Source organism: Pollachius pollachius (genome assembly GCF_949987615.1).
Source record: "Pollachius pollachius genome assembly, chromosome: 13".
Classification (NCBI taxonomy): domain Eukaryota; kingdom Metazoa; phylum Chordata; class Actinopteri; order Gadiformes; family Gadidae; genus Pollachius; species Pollachius pollachius.
In genome coordinates, this window is record NC_136946.1 from 22450995 (window position 1) to 22472799 (window position 21805).

Below are 21805 nucleotides of genomic sequence, written 5' to 3' on the forward strand. Positions count from 1 at the left end.
GATATTTAAGGGTTGATGAACTCCGGTGATAGGAAAATTCCTTACTACAGAGATTGCAGATAACGGTGTTCCTATCTACAGTTCCGTCCGGGAGTTTAAACTTGAACTTTCCGTGCACGGGGCCGAGCAGCGTCTTCTCGTCTGCCTCCATTTTGTTTCATCGCAAATGACGCACCGGGTCAAAGGGCACTATAGAAGTGCGATTAATCTACGTTAATTTTTCTGTGATTAATTAATCGGAATTAACGCGTTAATTTGACAGCCCTAATTAATATATTATTTTTCTTAAGGCACTTATTGAAGCATTATTCACTAAAAAAATGAGAAATCATCGGCTGAACACACGAGAACATTCAGTTGGATCCACCGAGTTGTTTATTGCAATTATGCTTCATTAACAAATACAACAGAAAAATAGTCCCTTACATGTACACAATAAACAGGAGGACTAAAACAATAGAAGCAGCAGACTTTGCAAAGCATCAACAGCTGTGCACATATCTTTAATAACTGAACATGTTCTGCGGACACTTGGTTCCCATCAGAACACAAAAAATCAAGATTCAATTTAAAGTAATTTACAACATGCAACATTATCCCATAGACCTCTTGGTTATTATTAATAAAATATAAAATCTGCTTTAAATCAGGTTGTAAATCAGGGTTATAACAAAAATGATGATATCAGAGCCCTTAAGACCAAAACTGGTGACGTCTGAAAACATACAAACATTTACCATCAATAGGTATTTTATATACGTTTCAAATAATAAATGTGCTTCTCTAACTATGGGAGATCTTAAAAGTCTTTTCATGGTTTATCATACCATACTGTCTAGAAGAGGGAGAGAGAGGGAAAGAAAAAGAGAGAGAGAGGGAGAGAGAGAGAGAGAGAGAGAGAGAGAGAGAGAGAGAGAAAGAAATAGAGAGAGAGTGTGAGAGAGAGAGAGAGAGAGAGGGAAAGAGAGAGAGAGAGAGAGAGAGACTATAACTGCCACAGAGACACTGAGTCATCAGTCCTCTCAGTGTGTGTGTGTGTGTGTGTGTGTGTGTGTGTGTGTGTGTGCGTGTGTGTGTGAGTGTGTACACCTGCGAGGGAGGGCGATCAGACGCAGGTGAGCGATATATAAAGGGAAGCGGAGACTGGCTAATGAGACGTGTGGGTCCAGTGTAGGGCCGAGGACCGGACTGAGATACAGGACGGACCACTGCAGCCGAGACCCCAGGAGTCCGACGGGCCAAACGGACGGAGCGCTGCCTCCCACCAACGGGACAAGAACGCCTGAGAGAGACTGAGAGCCCCGACTTTGATTTATAGTTCCGCCGGGATGGGAGATTCCCCATTTTGTATTATTTTCCCCTGAATAAATGCGCCGTTGACGGCCGTTTTCGCATCAGAGACTTGTATTGATTGTGGGGAGGCGGGGCACGACTGAACCGGGTAACCACAATGTGTGTGTTTGTTTGTGTGTGTGTGTGTGTGTGTGTGTGTGTGTGTTTGTGTGCGGTCCTCCTCCACCGCGCCCGCTTTTTTTTTTTCTACAACCGACACAGAGACGCTGAGGCCCCCCGCCCCCATACCCTAAACCCCGGGAGGAGGTCCTCCTGGGTGAAGGAGGACCAGAAGGTGTGGAGGTGTGTCAGTGTGTCTGAGGACCCTCCTCCACCTGGGGACACTCTGTAGAAGGACAGAGAGCCAGCAGTCCGGTCCAGATACACTCCTACTCTGGTGGAGCCAGCGGGGGGGAGAGGGAGGGCTGTTACTCTACCGTTGTACCAGGCAGAGTAACGATCATCAGAACAATAAAGACTCCAGGACTTGTTGTTCTCTCCAAGCCTGCTGTCAGCACCCCCTCCTCTCCTTGTGATTCCTCTGTATGTCACTCCTATAACAACCCATCCTTCCCTCTCTACCTCCCAGTAACAGCGGCCAGTCAGAGCCTCTCTACCCAACACCTGGGGCCAGTAGTCAAATCTCTCTGGGTGATCCGGATACCACTGGTCCTCTCCGGCCCCCGTCACCTTCCTGTTGTCCTCAGACAGAGAGAGGTCTCTGTGGGCCGTGTTGGGGTCCAGGGTGAGTTCACAGGCATCTGAGGGAGAACCAGACATGATGAGCTGCTGAACCGCTCTTCATCCTCATCATCATCACTGGCACTGTTCTCCTGAACATGACATGTGAGGGGGGGGGGGTCATGTGATGTTATAGTAACGCTATTGCTTCAGACTCCGCCTTCACCCCCCCCCCCCCCCCGAGCCCAGACCCTCCCCTCAGCACCCTTTGTGTGTGTGTGTGTGTGTGTGTGTGTGTGTGTGTGTGTGTGTGTGTGTGGACCCTCAGCCCCATCTCCCCCCCCCCCCTCCCCCGAGCCCAGATGTTATCTTCATGATGATTGGACAGTATTAATATATGGAAGATACATGATGTCAGCCATCATCCTCATTCCCAGTAGGATCTGATCTCACTTCCTGCTGTGTGGATGGACTTTCCATCTCAGTAGTGAGTGTGTGATGTGATGAATCAAACAGACACTTACACTTCTTTAGAGCTGGTTGCAGCCTCCACACTCCACCGTGCTCCACACTGGGGGGGAAACAAAGTGAGAGCAGCATGTTGAAACATTCACCTTCATCATCTGCCGTCTCATCACGTTCTACACAACGTGAGTTACAGCTGCCTCTTCAAACCACTTCATCTAGCAGCGGCTTGAATCCTGGTAGGAGACTTTGTCCCTGAGTGGTGAGCTGTCCTCTCCATACCTGAGAGTGTCCAGTCTCCAGCGTGGATCCTCCAGTCCAGCAGAGAGCAGCGCAGCTCCAGAGTCTCCTGGGTGATTGTAGCTCAGGTCCAGTTCTCTCAGATGGGAGGGGTTGGAGCTCAGAGCTGAGGCCAGAGAAGAACAGCCTTTCTGTGTGACCAGGCAGCCAGACAAGCTACACACACACACACACAAACACACACACACACACACTGTATTATATTTATTCTGGTTGAGAGCAGTTCATACTTAAGTAACCACATTTATAAAGTGTATTCATTCCATTTGGAGGACAAGGAGAACAGGAAGAGGAAGTGGGGAGATGACATCATCACAGACATCAGAACTTCCTTCACTTGGATGTGAAACAGGATCTTAAACAAATGCTCCTTTCTCAATAGCTACAACTCAATGAGATATTGTTTGGTTACAGTCAGGAGAAGTCCGCTGTGTTTGGTACGCTGAGACCGTTTCTTCACAGGTTCTAACATTGTGTAGAACCAGGGAGAGTTTTGTCAGCAGGCAAAAGAGCAACAGAAAGGCATCGGACATGAGCAGCACTACACCAAACTAATGTGAAGTTAATAAAGTCCATCTTTAATGTTCAATATGATTCACTTTACCACGGCCAGTGATGTTCTATGGTGAGGTGTACATTATATTTAGATCACAGCACAGCTAAAGCCTCATCCCCATGTCTACACTAATGACAACTCCTCAGCTCACATCTGCTGACCAGAGTTACATAACATATAACATACATAACATACTAGTAGTTAACAGGTCAACCCCTAACCCTCACATCAGCTGGCCAGAGCTACGTAACATATAACAAACATAACATACTAGTAGTTAACAGGTCAACCCCTAACCCTCACATCAGCTGGCCAGAGCTACGTAACATATAACAAACATAACATACTAGTAGTTAACAGGTCAACCCCTAACCATCACATCAGCTGGCCAGAGCTACATAACATATAACATGCATACCGTCTTGTGTGTTCTTTTCAATAACGGTCCAACTAGTCGTGGACCATCCCTTACATATTAAACAACCCCAAGACCCAGTTTGAAGAGGCTGAAAACTGACCTGAGAGTTTCCAGTGTACAGTGTGGACTCCCCAGTCCAGCAGAGAGCAGCTTCACTCCTGAATCCTGCAGATCATTGGTACTCAGGTCCAGCTCTCTCAGACTAGAGGAGTTGGACCTCAGAACTGAGGCCAGAGCTTCACAGCATCTCTTTGACAGATCACAGCCCTTCAGCCTTTACACAAAATAAAGAGAACAGGTTAGGAACTGTGATTAAAATAACTTACATCTTCAACTTATTACATAATGAAGAAATTGTGGTTATTCAAATTGGGTGTAAAATGTATAACAAAAAGATAGTTGTTTTGCAGCATTTGAAAAGTCGTTTGTATATTAAAATTACTTTTTGTTGCAGTATTATGTATATTATGTATTGCAATGTTATCAGTTAATCTAAAGCAATGTTTTGTATATAATTAGATGTTTTACTCCAATATTATGTATATTGCGTTGTGAGGAGAATAAACATCACAGCGTTCAGGAAAACACTTTGCTAGCACGAGAACTAAGACAGCATTTGTGCGCTTGGCGTTGTCAGTTTCGTGCTGCTTCACATTATGTGTGCAATTTTATGGTTGTAAATCTGTTAAATTTCTTCTGATATTGAACCTTGTGGTGTAACTGTTTGACCATTGGGTAAAACGGACCTGAGAGTTTCCAGTGTACAGTGTGGACTCCCCAGTCCAGCAGAGAGCAGCTTCACTCCTGAATCCTGCAGATCATTGGTACTCAGGTCCAGCTCTCTCAGACTAGAGGAGTTGGAGCTGAGAACTGAGGCCAGAGCTTCACAGCATCTCTCTGACAGATCACAGCCATCCAGCCTTCACACAAAACAAAGACAACAGGTTAGGAACTGTGATTAAAATAAAATACATCTTCAACTTATTACATAATGAAGAAATTGTGGTTATTCAAATTGGGTGAAAAATGTATAACAATAAGATAGTTGTTTTTCAGTGTTTAAAAAGTCGTTTTGTATATTAATATTACTTTTGGTGACAATATTATGTATATTATGCATTGTATTGTAATACATGTTATCAGTTAACCTAAAGCGATATTTTGTATGTAATTAGAAGTTTTATTCCTATATTATGTATACTGTGTTGTGAGGACAATAAACATCATAGCGATCAGGAAAACACTTTGCGAGCACGAGAACTAAGACATCATTTGTGCGCTTGGGGATGTCAGTTGCGTGCTGCTTCACTTTACGTGCACACTTTTATGGTTGTAAACCTGTTAAATGTCTTCTGATATTGAACCTTGTGGTGTAACTGTTTGACCATTGGGTAAAACTGACCTGAGAGTTTCTAGTGTACAGTGTGGACTCCCCAGTCCAGCAGAGAGCAGCTTCACTCCTGAATCCTGCAGATCATTGGTACTCAGGTCCAACTCTCTCAGACTAGAGGAGTTGGAGCTGAGAACTGAGGCCAGAGCTTCACAGCATCTCTCTGACAGATCACAGCCCTTCAGCCTTCACACAAAATAAAGAGGACAGGTTAGGAACTGTGAATAAAAAAACATACATCTCCAACTTATTACCAAATGAAGAAATTGTGGTTATTCAAATTAGGTGTAAAATGTATAACAATAAGATAGTTGTTTTGCAGTGTTTGAAAAGTCGTTTTGTTTATAATATTACTTTTAGTTACAATATTATGTATATTATGCATTGTATTGTAATACATGTTATCAGTTCATCTAAAGCGATATTTTGTATGTAATTAGAAGTTTTATTCCCATATTATGTATATTGTGTTGTGAGGAGAATAAACATCATAGCGATCAGGAAAACACTTTGGGAGCACAAGAACTAAGACATTATTTGAGCGCTTGGGGGTGTCAGTTGCATGCTGCTTCACATTACGTGCACACTTTTATGGATGTAAATCTGTTAAATCCCTTCTGATATTGAACCTTGTGGTGTAACTGTTTGACGATTGGGTAAAACTCACCTGAGAGTTTCCAGTGTACAGTGTGGACTCCCCAGTCCAGCAGAGAGCAGCTTCACTCCTGAATCCCGCAGATCATTGGTACTCAGGTCCAGCTCTCTCAGACTAGAGGAGTTGGAGCTGAGAACTGAGGCCAGAGCTTCACAGCATCTCTCTGACAGATCACAGCCCGTCAGCCTTCACACAAAATAAAGAGAACAGGTTAGGAACTGTGATTAAAATAACTTACATCTTCAACTTATTAAATAATAAAGAAATTGTAGTTATTAAATATTGGGTCTAAAATGTATAACTATATGAAAGTTTTTGTTCAGGGGCGGCAGTAGCTCAGGAGGTATAGCGGGTTGGCTGGTAACCTGGAGGTTGCTGGTTCAATCCCCGCTCCTCCTAGCTGAGTGTTGAGGTGTGCTTGAGCAAGGCACCTGACCCTAACTGCTCCCGACGAGCTGGCTGTCGTCTTGCATGGCTGACTCCGCGGTTGGTGTGTGAATGTGTGCGTGAATGTGAGGAAATATTGTAAAGCGCTTTGGGTGGGCAAAGGTTAGAAAAGAGCTATATTAATGCAGTCCATTTAAAATTGTTTTGCTGTGTTTGGAAATCGTTTTTTCTATTAATATTAGTTTTTGTTGCAGTATTATGTAATGTATTGTAATACATGTTATTAGTTCATCTAAAGCATTGTTTTGCGTATAATTAGAAGTTTTATTCCAATATTATGCATATTGTGTTTAGAGGAGAATAAATATCATAGCAATCAGGAAAACACTTTGCGAGCACAAGAACTAAGAAAGCATTTGTGCGCTTAGGGATGTCAGTTGCTTGCTGCTTCACTTTATGTGTGCACTTTTATGGAGGTAAATCTGTTAAATGTCTTCTGATATTGCACCTTGTGGTGTAACTGTTTGACCATTGGGTAAAACGGACCTGAGAGTTTCCAGTGTACAGTGTGGACTCCCCAGTCCAGCAGAGAGCAGCTTCACTCCTGAATCCTGCAGATCATTGGTACTCAGGTCCAGCTCTCTCAGACTAGAGGAGTTGGAGCTGAGAACTAAGGCCAGAGCTTCACAGCATCTCTCTGACAGATGACAGCCCTTCAGCCTTTACCCAAAATAAAGAGAACATGTCAGGAACTGTGATTAAAATAACATACATCGTTAAGTTATTCAATAATGAAGGAATGTTATTAGTTTAACAAAAAAAAACCTAAATAATTAGATGTATAAATGAAAACTCCTATATTCTATTTTTCTGAATATTCTCTTATGTATACTATAATACATTACACGTTAATAGGACACCTACAGAGATGTTTTGTATATTATTATAACTAGTATGTTTATTCTGTTATGAGCAGAATAGTAATACATGTTGTAATGAACCTACAGAAATCTTTTTCATATTATTTTAACCTTATATTCCAGTTGTATTTATATTGTGTAGTGTGTATTGTAATACATGTTATTAGTGAACCTACAGAGATATTTTGGAGGCTTTGACCACTGGCAGCAGCCTCAGAAGACCATCTTCTGAAGCAGAGTATTTTTTCAGGTCAAACACGTCCAGCTCCTCTTCTGATGTCAGTAAGATGAAGACCAGAGCTGACCACTGAGCAGGGGAGAGAGATTCTCCGGAGAGACTTCCTGATGTCAGGTACTGTTGGATCTCCTTCACTAGAGAACAGTCGTTCAGCTCATTCAGACAGTGGAACAGATTGATGCTTCTCTCTGGAGATTGGTCTCCTTTTATCTTCTCCTTGATGTAAGACACTGTTCCCTTATTGGTCTTTGAGCTGCTTCCTGTCAGTCGCAACAGACCTGTTTTAATCTGAGTGGTCAGTGATCTTTTTTTCTGTCCCAGCAGACCGTGTAGGACAATCTGATTGGTCTCCAGAGAGAGGCCCAGGAGGAAGCGGAGGAACAAGTCCAGGTGTCCGTTCTCACTCTGTAAGGCCTTGTCCACGGCACTCTGGTAGAAGAGGAGTTTATCTTTCCTGGAGGTTGGTGGTTCTTCTGAGAGCAGATTGACACCAGTATCGATGAAGGACAGAAAGACATAAAGGGCAGCCAGAAACTCCTGGATGCTCAGATGGACAAAGCAGAACACCTTGTCCTGGTACAGCCCACACTCCTCTTTAAAGATCTGGGTGAACACTCCTGAGTACACTGAGGCTGCTCTGATATTGATGTCACACTCTGCCAAATCTGCCTCGTAGAAGATCAGGTTCCCTTTCTCCAGCTGGTTAAAAGCAAGTTTTCCAAGAGAAACAATGATCTCCCTGCTCTCTAAACTCCAGTCCGGATCTGTTTCAGCCCTCCCATGGTACTTCCTGTCCCCCTGTATGGACTGAACCCTCAGGAAGTGGCTGTACATCTGAGTCAGGGTCTTGGGCATCTCTTCGATCTGGGATTTTTTGAAGATGTCTTCCAGAACTGAAGCAGTGATCCAACAGAAGACTGGGATGTGACACATGATGTGGAGGCTTCTTGATTTCTTGACGTGGGAGATGATTGTGGTGGCCAGCGTCTCCTCTCGGAATCTCTTCCTGAAGTACTCCTCCTTCTGTTGGTCGGAGAACCCCCTCACCTCTGTCACCATGTCAACACACTCAGCAGGGATCTGATTGGCTGCCGCAGGGCGTGTGGTTATCCAAATGCGAGCAGAGGGAAGCAGGTCGCCCCTGATAAGGTTTGTCAGCAGCACGTCCACCGAGGTGGACTTTGTGACATCATTCCATATCGGGTTGTTCTGGAAGTCCAGAGGAAGTCGACACTCGTCCAGACCATCCAAGATGAAGACAACTTGGAACCAGTCGAATCTGCAGATTCCTGCTTCTTTGGTCTCACTAAAGAGGTGATGAAGAAGTTCCACCAAGCTAAACTCTTTCCTTTTCAGTAAATTCAGCTCTCTGAAAGTGAGGAGAAATGTGAAGTGTATGTCCTGGTTGGTTTTCCCTTCAGCCCAGTCCAGAATGAACTTGTGTGTTAAGACGGTTTTACCAATGCCGGCCACTCCAGTTGTCATCATTGTTCTTATTGGTTGATCGTTTCCAGGTAAGGGTTTAAAGATGTCTTCACATCTGATTGGTGTTTCTTCCTTGGCTGGTTTCCTGGAAGCGGTTTCAATAAGTCTGACCTCATGTTCCTTGTTGACCTCTCCGCTGCCTCTCTCTGTGATGAAGATCTCTGTGTAGAAGTCGTTCAGATCTGTTCGCTTTCCTGCTTTAGCGATTCCCTCAAACACACACCTGAACTTCTTCTTCAAATGAGACTTGATTTTATGCTTGCAATCGACAGCATCAGATCCTAAATGAGAAAACAACAGATGACATCAGTTAGTGGATGGTGATCAGTGGAACCAGGTCAATATTTCCTGTTAAATTACCAACTTCATGATATTTAGTGGCTTCATTACTTGGTGGTCGGAAAAGCTGGTTGTGAAGGACTGCATGTAACAGATTCAAAATGGTAAGGACTATTATTTCCGCAGCAATATGATTGTTCTAATGATAGTAATAATGATAGTGAATCAGTGTAAAGTGATTTGCTATGCTGATACAACAAGACAGGGTTTCATCACTTCCACTGAGTTGTTCTGCTGTTGGTCACCAGTATAATGTTTAACGTTAATGTGGCTTCATAACTTGTGGTCGGAGAAGCTGGTCGTGACAAAGACTGCATGTTACATATTCAAAATGTTCAGGACTTTTCCACAGCAATATGATTGGTCTAATGATAATAATAATGATAGTGAATTGGTGTAAAATGACATGCTGATATAACAAGATAGTGTTGCATCTCTTCCACAGAGTTATTCTGCTGTTGATCTGCCGCTTACGTTTAATATTAATAATAATAATAATAATAATAATAATAATAATAATAATAATCATAATAATAACAATAATAATTACATTGAATACCATTTTATTATAAGGCACCTTTCATGACACCCAAGGTCCCATTACAATTCATAAAACAATCTAGGGTCAAGAACAGCAGGAGCTGCATCGCCAACAGCATGATCAAAACAAGACATAAGAACCAAGTAGGAGGGGGTAAGAACAGTGAGGAGACCCAGGTAGGAGGGGGTAAGAACAGTGAGGAGACCCAGGTAGGAGGGGGTAAGAACAGTGAGGAGACCCAGGTAGGAGTGGGTAAGAACATTGAGGAGACCCAGGTAGGAGGGGGTAAGAACAGTGAGGAGACCCAGGTAGGAGGGGGTAAGAACAGTGAGGAGACCCAAGTAGGAGGGGGTAAGAACAGTGAGGAGACCCAAGTAGGAGGGGGTAAGAACAGTGAGGAGACCCAGGTAGGAGGGGGTAAGAACAGCAGTGAGGAGACCCAGGTAGGAGGGGGTATGAACGGTGAGGAGACCCAGGTAGGAGGGGGTAAGAACAGTGAGGAGACCCAGGTAGGAGGGGGTAAGAACAGTGAGGAGACCCAGGTAGGAGGGGGTAAGAACAGTGAGGAGACCCAGGTAGGAGGGGGTAAGAACAGTGAGGAGACCCAGGTAGGAGGGGGTAAGAACAGCAGCACAACGGGGATACGAGGGGAACCCACGGTAGGGGGTCATTACAGCGAGCAGGCCAGTGGGAACACATGTGTTTTGAGGAGGGATTTCAATGTTGTCAGGGCGTATCTTTCAGTTCAGCTGAGAGCCCTAGCACCCACGGTGCTGAGAGCCCTAGCACCCACGGTGCTGAGAGCCCTAGCACCCACGGCGCTGAGAGCCCTAGCACCCACGGTGCTTAGAGCCCTAGTACCCACGGCGCTGAGAGCCCTAGCACCCACGGTGCTGAGGCGGGAGGTCGGGACGGTGAAGACCAGCTGAGGATGACGAAGGGAGCGGCAGGGCCTGTCCTCCTGGAGGAGGTCGGGGAGATAAGTGGGGGCCACGTTGTGGAGGGCTTTGTTGGTGAGCAGAAGGGTTTTAAGGTCAATCCGGTGTTGGACACTGAGCCAGTGTAGTTGGACGAGAATGGGGGTGACTTGGTCGGGGGATTTGGTGCTGGTAATGATGATGTTTAACATTCTTTAACCTGAGACCCCCACCATTACCCTACATATCCGGATCAAACCATTTAACCTGATACCCCACAACAACCCCACATACTGGATCAAACCATTTAACAAAGAAGGAAAAATTGAAAGAGGAAAAACTCAAAGAGGAAAGATTGTCTCCACATAGAAGTATGAAATGTAAAATTCTCACACTATGTAATTTAGTCTGAAGAGAACAAATAATAATCTCCTACTGCTCATCAAAATGTGTATTTCTTCTCTGTTTTCAAGATAAGAGCCTCTTACCGCCCCCCAGTGTGTCGGCCAGTTCCTCCTGGTTCATCTCCATCAGGCAGAGCTTTGTGATGTCCACCACTCCCTCTATGGCGCGCCTCCTCTGCTCCTCCTTCTTACCATCCATCTCCTCCTCCCCCACCCTCTGACCCTCTGAGCATTGTGGGTAATCTGAGAAGAGATCCCTCCAGAGCTTCTTCAGCTCCTTGTCTAGGAAAGCGTGTGCGTTCTCCTCAGCCCTCTGGAACAGAACAAACATCAAGGAGAACTTTACTCTGAACTAACTGAGACATCAGAAGCATCTGTCCTGGATCCACGTCCCGCTGGACAAGAGATGCTTTCTAATGTCCATGGAGAGCCGAAGTCAAACGTCTTGGTGGACATTTACACACCTTGATCAGCTCTGTTTGATGCTGCTGTAGAGACTGAGCACTGGTAACCTTTGACCTCTTCTGGTGTCTGTGGGGGATCACACACACACACACACACACACACACACACACACACACACACACACACACACAGACCCACACACACACAAACACAATTATATTTCGCCAGACTTGTAGACATCAGTATCAGTAGAGTCTGATAAAAACCAACTGGTCTGTTTTCATCGTCCGTTTGAAACACCTACCTCTCCTCTCTGGAGGGGCGTCCATTTTTAAACTCCAATGGTGGACCCATAGAGTGGTCACTCTTCATGGAGACACAGCTGGGTCCAGGGGAGTCTGCTGTCTGCTGCTTCTCTGGGCTTCAATACACACGCACGCACGCACACACACACACACACACACACACACACACACACACACACACAGACACACACACACACACACACACACACAGCTTTTACTCAGACTAATGATGGAGTCATGATGTATCACTGCTGAGCTCTGAGATGGACAACAGTCACAGACAGAGAGATCCTCTTCTTACCTCTTAGCTTTGCTCCGGCGGCCATGTTCCCCAGACAGAGTGGTCTTAGAGGTAGGACCCCCCTCCTCTCTCTCCTCATCCATAGCAGACTGGAGACCTGGACACAAACACAACTCCATATTGTTTCTACTGCCACTCAGCGTTTGTTTACTCTCTTTTATATGAGCTGTGTATTCCGCTCACTGGGGGCTGTTGTCTCTGTTAACTTTGGAGAAGACGCAGACGCAGATTCATAGACGCAGATTCATAGACCTTCTCAATCCCAGACGTTTCTCATATACTCTTTAATAACGTATCATCATTCAACACAGAAGGTCTCAGAAGGCTACAGAATGTGTGATAAGATCAAGTTCACCGTTTGGATATCATACCAACTGCTCCCTGTGCTGGTTAAACCGCTCTGAAGGCAGGACCATACATGGACTTCCTCATGTGGTGACATCACAACCAGATCTGTGAGGCAGGCCCACAGAGAACAAGACCCGGTAAGAGAGGACGTTTAAACACCTTCACAAAGCAAGATGGCCTTCTTACTGTCTAAATAATGTTATCATAATACTGCAAGCAAGCAGTAACACAAGCAGACACAAGAAGAAAAAGCCATTATTAACGTCAACCTGACACTTGACTCCAGGCTGGAAGGTTCAGGGTTCGATCCCCAAAGCCCACAGTCAAACACGTAGCATTCTACAGAGCAGGAATCTTTAAAATTATTCAATAGTAGTTTTGACAAACTAGCATTTTTAACCATGTGGTTTTACAGGAAACTAACTATCAACCTATTGATAAGATTCAAAGTTATTCATATTTATGATCTATCATGGATCAGAGTGGACTACAGTACCTTAGCCGTCTTCCTGCTGTGATGAAGTGAGACACAACACACCGTCTGACTCATATCAAGGAAATGATGTCCAACCAGTTGGACCAGTTCTCCTCCCAGTTCATACTCCTCCCAGACTCTGCTTTTATATGAGCTGTGTTTTTCCGCTCACAGGAGGGCATTGTCTCTGTTAACTTTGGACAAGAGGCAGGGTGGTCTTTCCTAGACACAGATTCATAGACCGTCTCATTCTCAAGGAGGGCAGGACCATATATGGACTTCCTCGTGTGGTATGACATCACAACCAGATCTGTGATGTGGGCAAACAGAGTACAAGACCCAGTACAAGATGACGTTTAAATGTCTCCACTAACCAAGATTCCTGTCTAAATAATCTAATCATAATACCGCACTACAAATATAACAACTGTCCATTCTATCCTCAGTACCTTTAAAGTCACCAACGGACTTGTGATTAAGAACCACGCTTGACTCAAGGCTGAAAGTTTTTAGGTTCGATCCCCAAAGCCCACAGTCTAACACGTAGCATTCTACAGAGCAGGAATCTTAAAAATGATCAACCTACTGTTAAGATTCAAAGTTATTCATATTTATGATCTATCACAGATATTTTATTGAAAGAATAACCCAAGTATATCTGATCCAATTCCCCAAAGAACACAGAAAATACAACAAAGAGCATTAAAGCTAAGGCAGCCTAGCTTGATTGTTGTAGCCTATGTAGCAATGCAATTCTCTAGCTACCATAACTCTAAATAATATATTGTGGCGAGCAGCAGGAGAAGTATGAGGCGGGAGCCCAGGTTTAGCAGTCGGCCACAGTTCCGCACCTCACACACCGCTCGACAACGGAACTGCCTTTAATAACGCCAGCACGGTGCACACTAAAACACACGCCACCATTCAACGACACTAACACTTTCAGTAATGGTGCAATGAACACAACATGAGCACAAGAGTCACAAACACACCCCAACATTGATAAACCCCAACCCATGAACCCTGATTAGTTTACCAACCACAAATGACCCAGGAGGGGCCCGAAACGGTCCAACCCCTAGAACAGTAGAACCCCCAGAATCCTTAGCGATCCGGCGTCCACGCCCGTGGTCTGAGACGCCCGTCTCCAATCCCGGGCGGCGTGGGCCATCGTCTGCCAGACCACAGAGTCAGCAGGAGCCCTGGGGGTGTGGTCAGGGACCACCTCCTTCGGGACCTCCACTGGGTTCCGTCATAGGGGGGCCGTTGGAGCGCCGTTCGTGGACCACGTCCTCCGCCGCCTTCGGACGTATGGCCCGTCGACGGCCACGCCGGCGGCTGGGACGAGGAGGGGTGCTTCCCCAGCTTCCGTACGTTTTTTTTTCTACAACCAACACAGAGACGCTGAGGCCCACCCCCATACCCCCACCCCAGGGAGGAGGTCCTCCTGGGTGAAGGAGGACCAGAAGGTGTGGAGGTGTGTCAGTGTGTCTGAGGACCCTCCTCCACCTGGGAACACGCTGTAGAAGGACAGAGAGCCAGCAGGCCGGTCCAGATACACTCCTACTCTGGTGGAGCCAGCGGGGGGGAGAGGGAGGGCTGTTACTGTACCGTTGTACCAGGCAGAGTAACGATCATCATAACAATAAAGACCCCAGGACTTGTTGTTCAGTCCAAGCCTGCTGTCATCACCCCGTCCTCTCCTTGTGATTCCTCTGTATGTCACTCCTATCTCAACACCTCCTTCCCACTCTACCTCCCAGTAACAGCGGCCAGTCAGAGCCTCTCTACCCAACACCTGGGGCCAGGAGTCAAATCTCTCTGGGTGATCCGGATACGACTGGTCCTCTCTAACCAGCGTCACCTTCCTGTTGTCCTCAGACAGAGAGAGTTCTCTTTGGGCCGTGTTGGGGTCCAGGGTGAGTTCACAGGCATCTGAGGGAGAACCAGACATGATGAGCTGCTGAACCCTTCTTCATCCTCATCATCATCATCATCATCATCATCATCATCATCACTAGTACTGTTCTCCTGCGCTCTTCTTCTCTTTATTCTCCTTCAGACTCTTTTTGTGATCGCTCTCTCTTCTTCAAACATTAACATAGAAAGACAAAAAAAATATCATATGATAGGTACTATATTGGAATCAAGTGCTGTATATTTTCTAAGCAATAGGACACATTGTGTTTAAGATAATTAAAGTTAAAGTTCATTGGTAACTCCAGGTAACGCATCCTTCAGATGCCCTACTAAGTTCATCTCCACGCGTGCCTATACAATTCCCCTCCTTTTGCTTCATAGAGACTAGTCCAAATCTTTACCAAATACAGTGAGTTAAAGCGATCCTGACTCTGCAAACTATTTCCAAAAAAAACACAGCGTATGTATGTATGTATGTATGTATGTATGTATGTATGTATGTATGTATGTATGTACAGTGGGGCAAAAAAGTATTTAGTCAGCCACCAATTGTGCAAGTTCTCCCACTTAAAAAGACGAGAGAGGCCTGTAATTTTCATCATAGGTAAACCTCAGCTATGAGAGACAAAATTAAAAAACAAATCCAGAAAAATTTTTTTAATTTTTTTTTTAAGAATTTATTTGCAAATTATGGTGGAAAATAAGTATTTGGTCACCTACAAACCAGCAAGATTTCTGGCTGTCACAGACTTGTAACTTCTTCTTTAAGAGGCTCCTCTGTCCTCCACTCGTTACCTGTATTAATGGCAACTATTTGAACTCCTTATCAGTATAAAAGACACCTGTCCTCAACCTCAAACAGTCACACTCCAAACTCCACTATGGCCAAGACCAAAGAGCTGTCAAAGGACACCAGAAACACAATTGTAGACCTGCACCAGGCTGGGAAGTCTGAATCTGCAATAGGTAAGCAGCTTGGTGTGAAGAAATCAACTGTGGGAGCAATTATTAGGAAATGGAATACATACAAGACCACTGATAGTCTCCCTCGATCTGGGGCTCCACGCAAGATCTCACCCTGTGGGGTCAAAATGATCACAAGAACAGTGAACAAAAATCCCAGAACCACACGGGGGGACCTAGTGAATGACCTCCAGAGAGCTGGGACCAAAGTAACAAAGGCTACCATCAATAACACACTACGCCGCCAGGGACTCAAATCCTGCAGTGCCAGATGTGTCCCCCTGCTAAAGCCAGTGCATGTCCGGGCACGTTTGAAGTTTGCTAGAGAGCATTTGGATGATCCAGAACAGGATTGGGAGAATGTCGTATGGTCAGATGAAACCAAAATAGAACTTTTTGGTAAAAACTCAACTCGTCGTGTTTGGAGGAGAAAGAATGCTGAGTTGCATCCAAAGAACACCATACCTACAGTGAAGCATGGGGGTGGAAACATCATGCTTTGGGGCTGTTTTTCTGCCAAGGGACAAGGACGTCTGATCCGTGTGACGGAAAGAATGAATGGGGCCATATATCGTGAGATTTTGAGTGAAAACCTCCTTCCATCAGCAAGGGCACTGAAGATGAAACGTGGCTGGGTCTTTCAGCATGACAATGACCCCAAACACACCGCCCGGGCAACGAAGGAGTGGCTTCGTAAGAAGCATTTCAAGGTCCTGGAGTGGCCTAGCCAGTCTCCAGATCTCAACCCCATAGAAAATCTTTGGAGGGAGTTGAAAGTCTGTGTTGCCCAGCGAAGGCCCAAAAACATCACTGCTCTAGAGGAGATCTGCATGGAGGAATGGGCCAAAATACCAGCAGCAGTGTGTGAAAACCTTGTAAAGACTTACAGAAAACGTTTGACCTCTGTCATTGCCAACAAAGGGCATGTAACAAAGTATTGAGATGACCTTTTGTTATTGACCAAATACTTATTTTCCACCATAATTTGCAAATAAATTCTTTAAAAATCAGACAATGTGATTTTCTAGATTTTTTTTTTTTCATTTTGTCTCTCATAGCTGAGGTATACCTATGAGGAAAATTACAGGCCTCTCTCATCTTTTTAAGTGGGAGAACTTGCACAATTGGTGGCTGACTAAATACTTTTTTGCCCCACTGTATGTATGTATGTATGTATGTATGTATATATGAATGTATGTATATATAAATATATATACATAAACTAAAGCTACACTTACATCTCTGTGGAACTGGTTGCAGCCTCCACACTCCACCATGCTCCACACTGGGGGGGAAACAAAGTGAGAGCAGCATGTTGAAACATTCACCTTCATCATCTGCCGTCTCATCACGTTCTACACAACATGAGTGACAGCTGCCTCTTCAAACCACTTCATCTAGCAGCGGCTTGATTCCTCGTAGGAGACTTTGTCCCTGAGTGGTGAGCTGTCCTCTCCATACCTGAGAGTGTCCAGTCTCCAGCGTGGATCCTCCAGTCCAGCAGAGAGCAGCGCAGCTCCAGAGTCTCCTGGGTGATTGTAGCTCAGGTCCAGCTCTCTCAGATGGGAGGGGTTGGAGCTCAGAGCTGAGGCCAGAGAAGCACAGCCTTCCTGTGTGACCAGGCAGCCAGACAAGCTACACACCCACACACACACACACACACACACACACACACACACACACACACACACACACACACACACACACACACTTTATTATATTTATTCTGGTTGAGAGCAGTTCATACTAAAGTAACCACATTTATAAAGTGTATTCATTCCATTTGGAGGACAAGGAGAACAGGAAGAGGAAGTGCGGAGATGACATCATCACAGACATCAGAACTTCCTTCACTTGGATGTGAAACAGGATCTTAAACAAATGTTCCTTTCTCAATAGCTACAACTCAATGAGATATTGTTTGGTTAGAGTCAGGAGAAGTCCGCTGTGTTTGGTACGCTGAGACCGTTTCTTCACAGGTTCTAACATTGTGTAGAACAAGGGAGAGTTTTGTCAGCAGGCAAAACAGCAACAGAAAGGCATCGGACATGAGCAGCACGACACCAAACTAATGTGAAGTTGATAAAGTCCATCTTTAATGTTCAATATGATTCACTTTACCACGGCCAGTGATGTTCTATAGTGAGGTGTACATTATATTCAGATCACAGCACAGCTAAAGGCTCATCCCCATGTCTACGCTAATGACAACTCCTCAGCTCACATCTGCTGACCAGAGTTACATAACATATAACAAACATAACATACTAGTAGTTAACAGGTCAACCCCTAACCCTCACATCAGCTGGCCAGAGCTACTTAACATATAACAAACATAACATACTAGTAGTTAACAGGTCAACCCCTAACCCTCACATCAGCGGGCCAGAGCTACATAACATATAACAAACATAACATACTAGTAGTTAACAGGTCAACCCCTAACCCTCACATCAGCTGGCCAGAGCTACGTAACATATAACAAACATAACATACTAGTTGTTAACCCCTTATGGAAGAAATTAACAATTACATTTTTATGGCAAACTATGATTATTAATAGGCCCATATATCTAATAGTAGAAAGCATCTAAAACACCTCCAAGGCTTGACACAGTGCCAGAGAGTCTGGGGTCAAGGTGTGCTGACCTCAACCCCGTGTTTTAGATTAGTTGTTGTTGACCACATGCTCAAAGGACGTTATGAATGACCGGCCGTGGGCGGACATCTCATATGGGAAACAGCTTTGTTTGTGAGTAAGTCTTAGTTAGTTGAAGTGATAGAACTTGTTATTTCCTACCACCCCCTAACCCTCACATCAGCGGGGCAGAGTTACATAACATATAACATGCATACCGTTTTGTAAGTTCATTTTTTGATAATGGTCCAACTAGTCATGGACCATCCCTTACATATTAAACAACCCCAAGACCCAGTTTGAAGAGGCTGAAACTGACCTGAGAGTTTCCAGTGTACAGTGTGGACTCCCCAGTCCAGCAGAGAGCAGCTTCACTCCTGAATCCTGCAGATCATTGGTACTCAGGTCCAGCTCTCTCAGACTAGAGGAGTTGGAGCTGAGAACTGAGGCCAGAGCTTCACAGCATCTCTCTGACAGATCACAGGCCTTCAGCCTTTACACAAAATAAACAGGACAGGTTAGGAACTGTGATTAAAATAACTTACATCTTCAACTTATTACATAATGAAGAAATTGTGGTTATTCAAATTAGGTGTAAAATGTATAACACTAAGATAATTGTTTTGCAGTGTTTGAAAAGTCGTTTTGTATATTAATATTACTTTTAGTTGCATTATTATGTATATGATGCATTGTATCTTAATATATGTTATCAGTTAATCTAAAGCGATATTTTGTATGTAGTTGGAAGTTTTATTCCAATATTATGCATATTGTGTTGTGAGGAGAATAGACATCATAGCGATCAGGAAAACACTTTGGGAGCACGAGAACTAAGACATTATTTGTGCGCTTGGGGGTGTCAGTTGCGTGCTGCTTCACTTTATGTGTGCATTTTTATGGATGTTGATCTGTTAAATGTCTTCTGATATTGAACCTTGTGGTGTAACTGTTTGACCATTGGGTAAAACGGACCTGAGAGTGTCCAGTCTCCAGCGTGGATCCTCCAGTCCAGCAGAGAGCAGCGCAGCTCCAGAGTCTCCTGGGTGATTGTAGCTCAGGTCCAGCTCTCTCAGATGGGAGGGGTTGGAGCTCAGAGCTGAGGCCAGAGAAGCACAGCCTTCCTGTGTGACCAGGCAGCCAGACAAGCTACACACACACACAAACACACACACACACACACACACACACACACACACACTTTATTATATTTTTTCTGGTTGAGAGCAGTTCATACTAAAGTAACCACATTTATAAAGTGTATTCATTCCATTTGGAGGACAAGGAGAACAGGAAGAGGAAGTGGGGAGATGACATCATCACAGACATCAGAACTTCCTTCACTTGGATGTGAAACAGGATCTTTAACAAATGCTCCTTTCTCAATAGCTACAACTCAATGAGATATTGTTTGGTTAGCGTCAGGAGAAGTCCGCTGTGTTTGGTACGCTGAGACCGTTTCTTCACAGGTTCTAACATTGTTTAGAACAAGGGAGAGTTTTGTCAGCAGGCAAAAGATTAACAGAAAGGCATCGGACATGAGCAGCACTACACCAAACTAATGTGATGTGAATAAAGTCCATCTTTAATGTTCAATATGATTCACTTTACCACGGCCAGTGATGTTCTATGGAGAGGTGTACATTATATTCAGATCACAGCACAGCTAAAGCCTCATCCCCATGTCTACACTAATGACAACTCCTCAGCTCACATCTGCTGACCAGAGTTACATAACATATAACAAACATAACATACTAGTAGTTAACAGGTCAAACCCTAGCCCTCACATCAGCTGGCCAGAGCTACATAACATATAACAAACATAACATACTAGTAGTTAACCCCTTATGGAAGAAATTAACAATTACATTTTTATGGCAAACTATGATTATCAATAGGCCTATATATCTAATAGAAGAAAGCATCTAAAACACCTCCAAGGCTTGACACAGTGCCAGAGAGTCTGAGGTCAAGGCGTGCTGACCTCAACCCCGTGTTTTAGATTAGTTGTTGTTGACCACATGCTCAAAGGAATTTATGACTGACCGGCCGTGGGCGGACATCTCATGTGGGAAACAGCTTTGTTTGTGAGTAAGTCTTAGTTAGTTGAAGTGATAGAACTCGTTATTTCCTACCACACCCTAACCCTCACATCAGCGGGGCAGAGTTACATAACATATAACATGCATACCGTTTTGTAAGTTCATTTTTCGATAATGGTCCAACTAGTCGTGGACCATCCCTTACATATTAAACAACCCCAAGACCCAGTTTGAAGAGGCTGAAAACTGACCTGAGAGTTTTCAGTGTACAGTGTGGACTCCCCAGTCCAGCAGAGAGCAGCTTCACTCCTGAATCCTGCAGATCATTGGTACTCAGGTCCAGCTCTCTCAGAATAGAGGAGTTGGAGCTGAGAACTGAGGCCAGAGCTTCACAGCATCTCTCTGACAGATAACAGCCCTTCAGCCTTCACACAAAATAAAGAGAACAGGTTAGGAACTGTGATTAAAATAACTTACATCTTCAACTTATTACATAATGAAGAAATTGTGGTTATTCAAATTAGGTGTAAAATGTATAACAATGAGATGGTTGTTTTGCAGTGTTTGAAAAGTCGTTTTGTATATTAATATTACTTTTAGTTGCAATATTATGTATATTATGTATTGTATTGTAATACATGTTATCAGTTAATCTAAAGCGATATTTTGCATGTAGTTGGAAGTTTTATTCCAATATTATGTATATTGTGTTGTGAGGAGAATAAAAATCATAGCGATAAGGAAAACACTTTGCGAGCACGAGAACTAAGACATTATTTGTGCGCTTGGGGGTGTCAGTTGCGTGCTGCTTCACTTTATGTGCGCAGTTTTATGGATGTTAATCTGTTAAATCTTCCTTGTTCTCTTCCCTCCTCAACCCTCCCTTGCCTCCTCCTCCTTCCTGCCTCACTGCTGATGACTTTGTTATCTACTTTACCCAGAAAGTAAAGGACATTAGCTCCTCTTTTATCACTGCCACCATCCTCCCTCCCTCCACCCCCACCTCTGTCTTTACCCAATTTATCCCTCTCACCTCAGACGAGGTCAACAGAATTATAACATCTAACCATGCCACCACCTGCCCCCTTGACACTATACCTTCCTCCCTCCTCCAGGCTGTGTCAAACGACATCCTGCCATTTCTCACCGCACTTATTAACTCCTCCCTCGCTTCTGGCATTGTTCCAACGTCATTCAAGACTGCCAGAATAAACCCTCTCCTCAAAAAACCATCCCTTGATACCACTGACATCCAGAATTACAGTCCGGTATCTCTTCTTTTATTCCTCTCTAAAACATTGGAACGTGCCGTCGCTAACCAACTGTCCTCCTATCTCTCATCTAACAACCTGCTTGACCCTCACCAGTCAGGCTTCA

General features: G+C 44.4%; 1 protein-coding gene across 1 annotated transcript in view; it reads right to left on the bottom strand.

Moving 5' to 3' along the window:
- Nucleotides 1-362: 362 nt before the first annotated feature.
- LOC307085187 (uncharacterized protein) overlaps nucleotides 363-21805 on the bottom strand; it is a 33272-nt gene continuing 11829 nt past the window's right edge. The window contains exons 9-29 of the mRNA XM_079749876.1: nucleotides 20680-20853; nucleotides 19359-19532; nucleotides 18703-18876; nucleotides 17207-17380; nucleotides 16984-17030; nucleotides 14259-14797; nucleotides 13956-14036; nucleotides 13035-13056; nucleotides 12040-12205; nucleotides 11738-11854; nucleotides 11493-11559; nucleotides 11113-11341; nucleotides 7281-9108; nucleotides 6731-6904; nucleotides 5810-5983; nucleotides 5155-5328; nucleotides 4499-4672; nucleotides 3853-4026; nucleotides 2761-2934; nucleotides 2538-2584; nucleotides 363-2093 (exon numbers count right to left, since the gene is read on the bottom strand). Coding sequence (XP_079606002.1) covers nucleotides 1540-2093; nucleotides 2538-2584; nucleotides 2761-2934; nucleotides 3853-4026; nucleotides 4499-4672; nucleotides 5155-5328; nucleotides 5810-5983; nucleotides 6731-6904; nucleotides 7281-9108; nucleotides 11113-11341; nucleotides 11493-11559; nucleotides 11738-11854; nucleotides 12040-12205; nucleotides 13035-13056; nucleotides 13956-14036; nucleotides 14259-14797; nucleotides 16984-17030; nucleotides 17207-17380; nucleotides 18703-18876; nucleotides 19359-19532; nucleotides 20680-20853 — 5437 coding nt within the window. The 3' untranslated portion in view covers nucleotides 363-1539. The remainder of the gene's footprint in view (nucleotides 2094-2537; nucleotides 2585-2760; nucleotides 2935-3852; nucleotides 4027-4498; nucleotides 4673-5154; nucleotides 5329-5809; nucleotides 5984-6730; nucleotides 6905-7280; nucleotides 9109-11112; nucleotides 11342-11492; nucleotides 11560-11737; nucleotides 11855-12039; nucleotides 12206-13034; nucleotides 13057-13955; nucleotides 14037-14258; nucleotides 14798-16983; nucleotides 17031-17206; nucleotides 17381-18702; nucleotides 18877-19358; nucleotides 19533-20679; nucleotides 20854-21805) is intronic.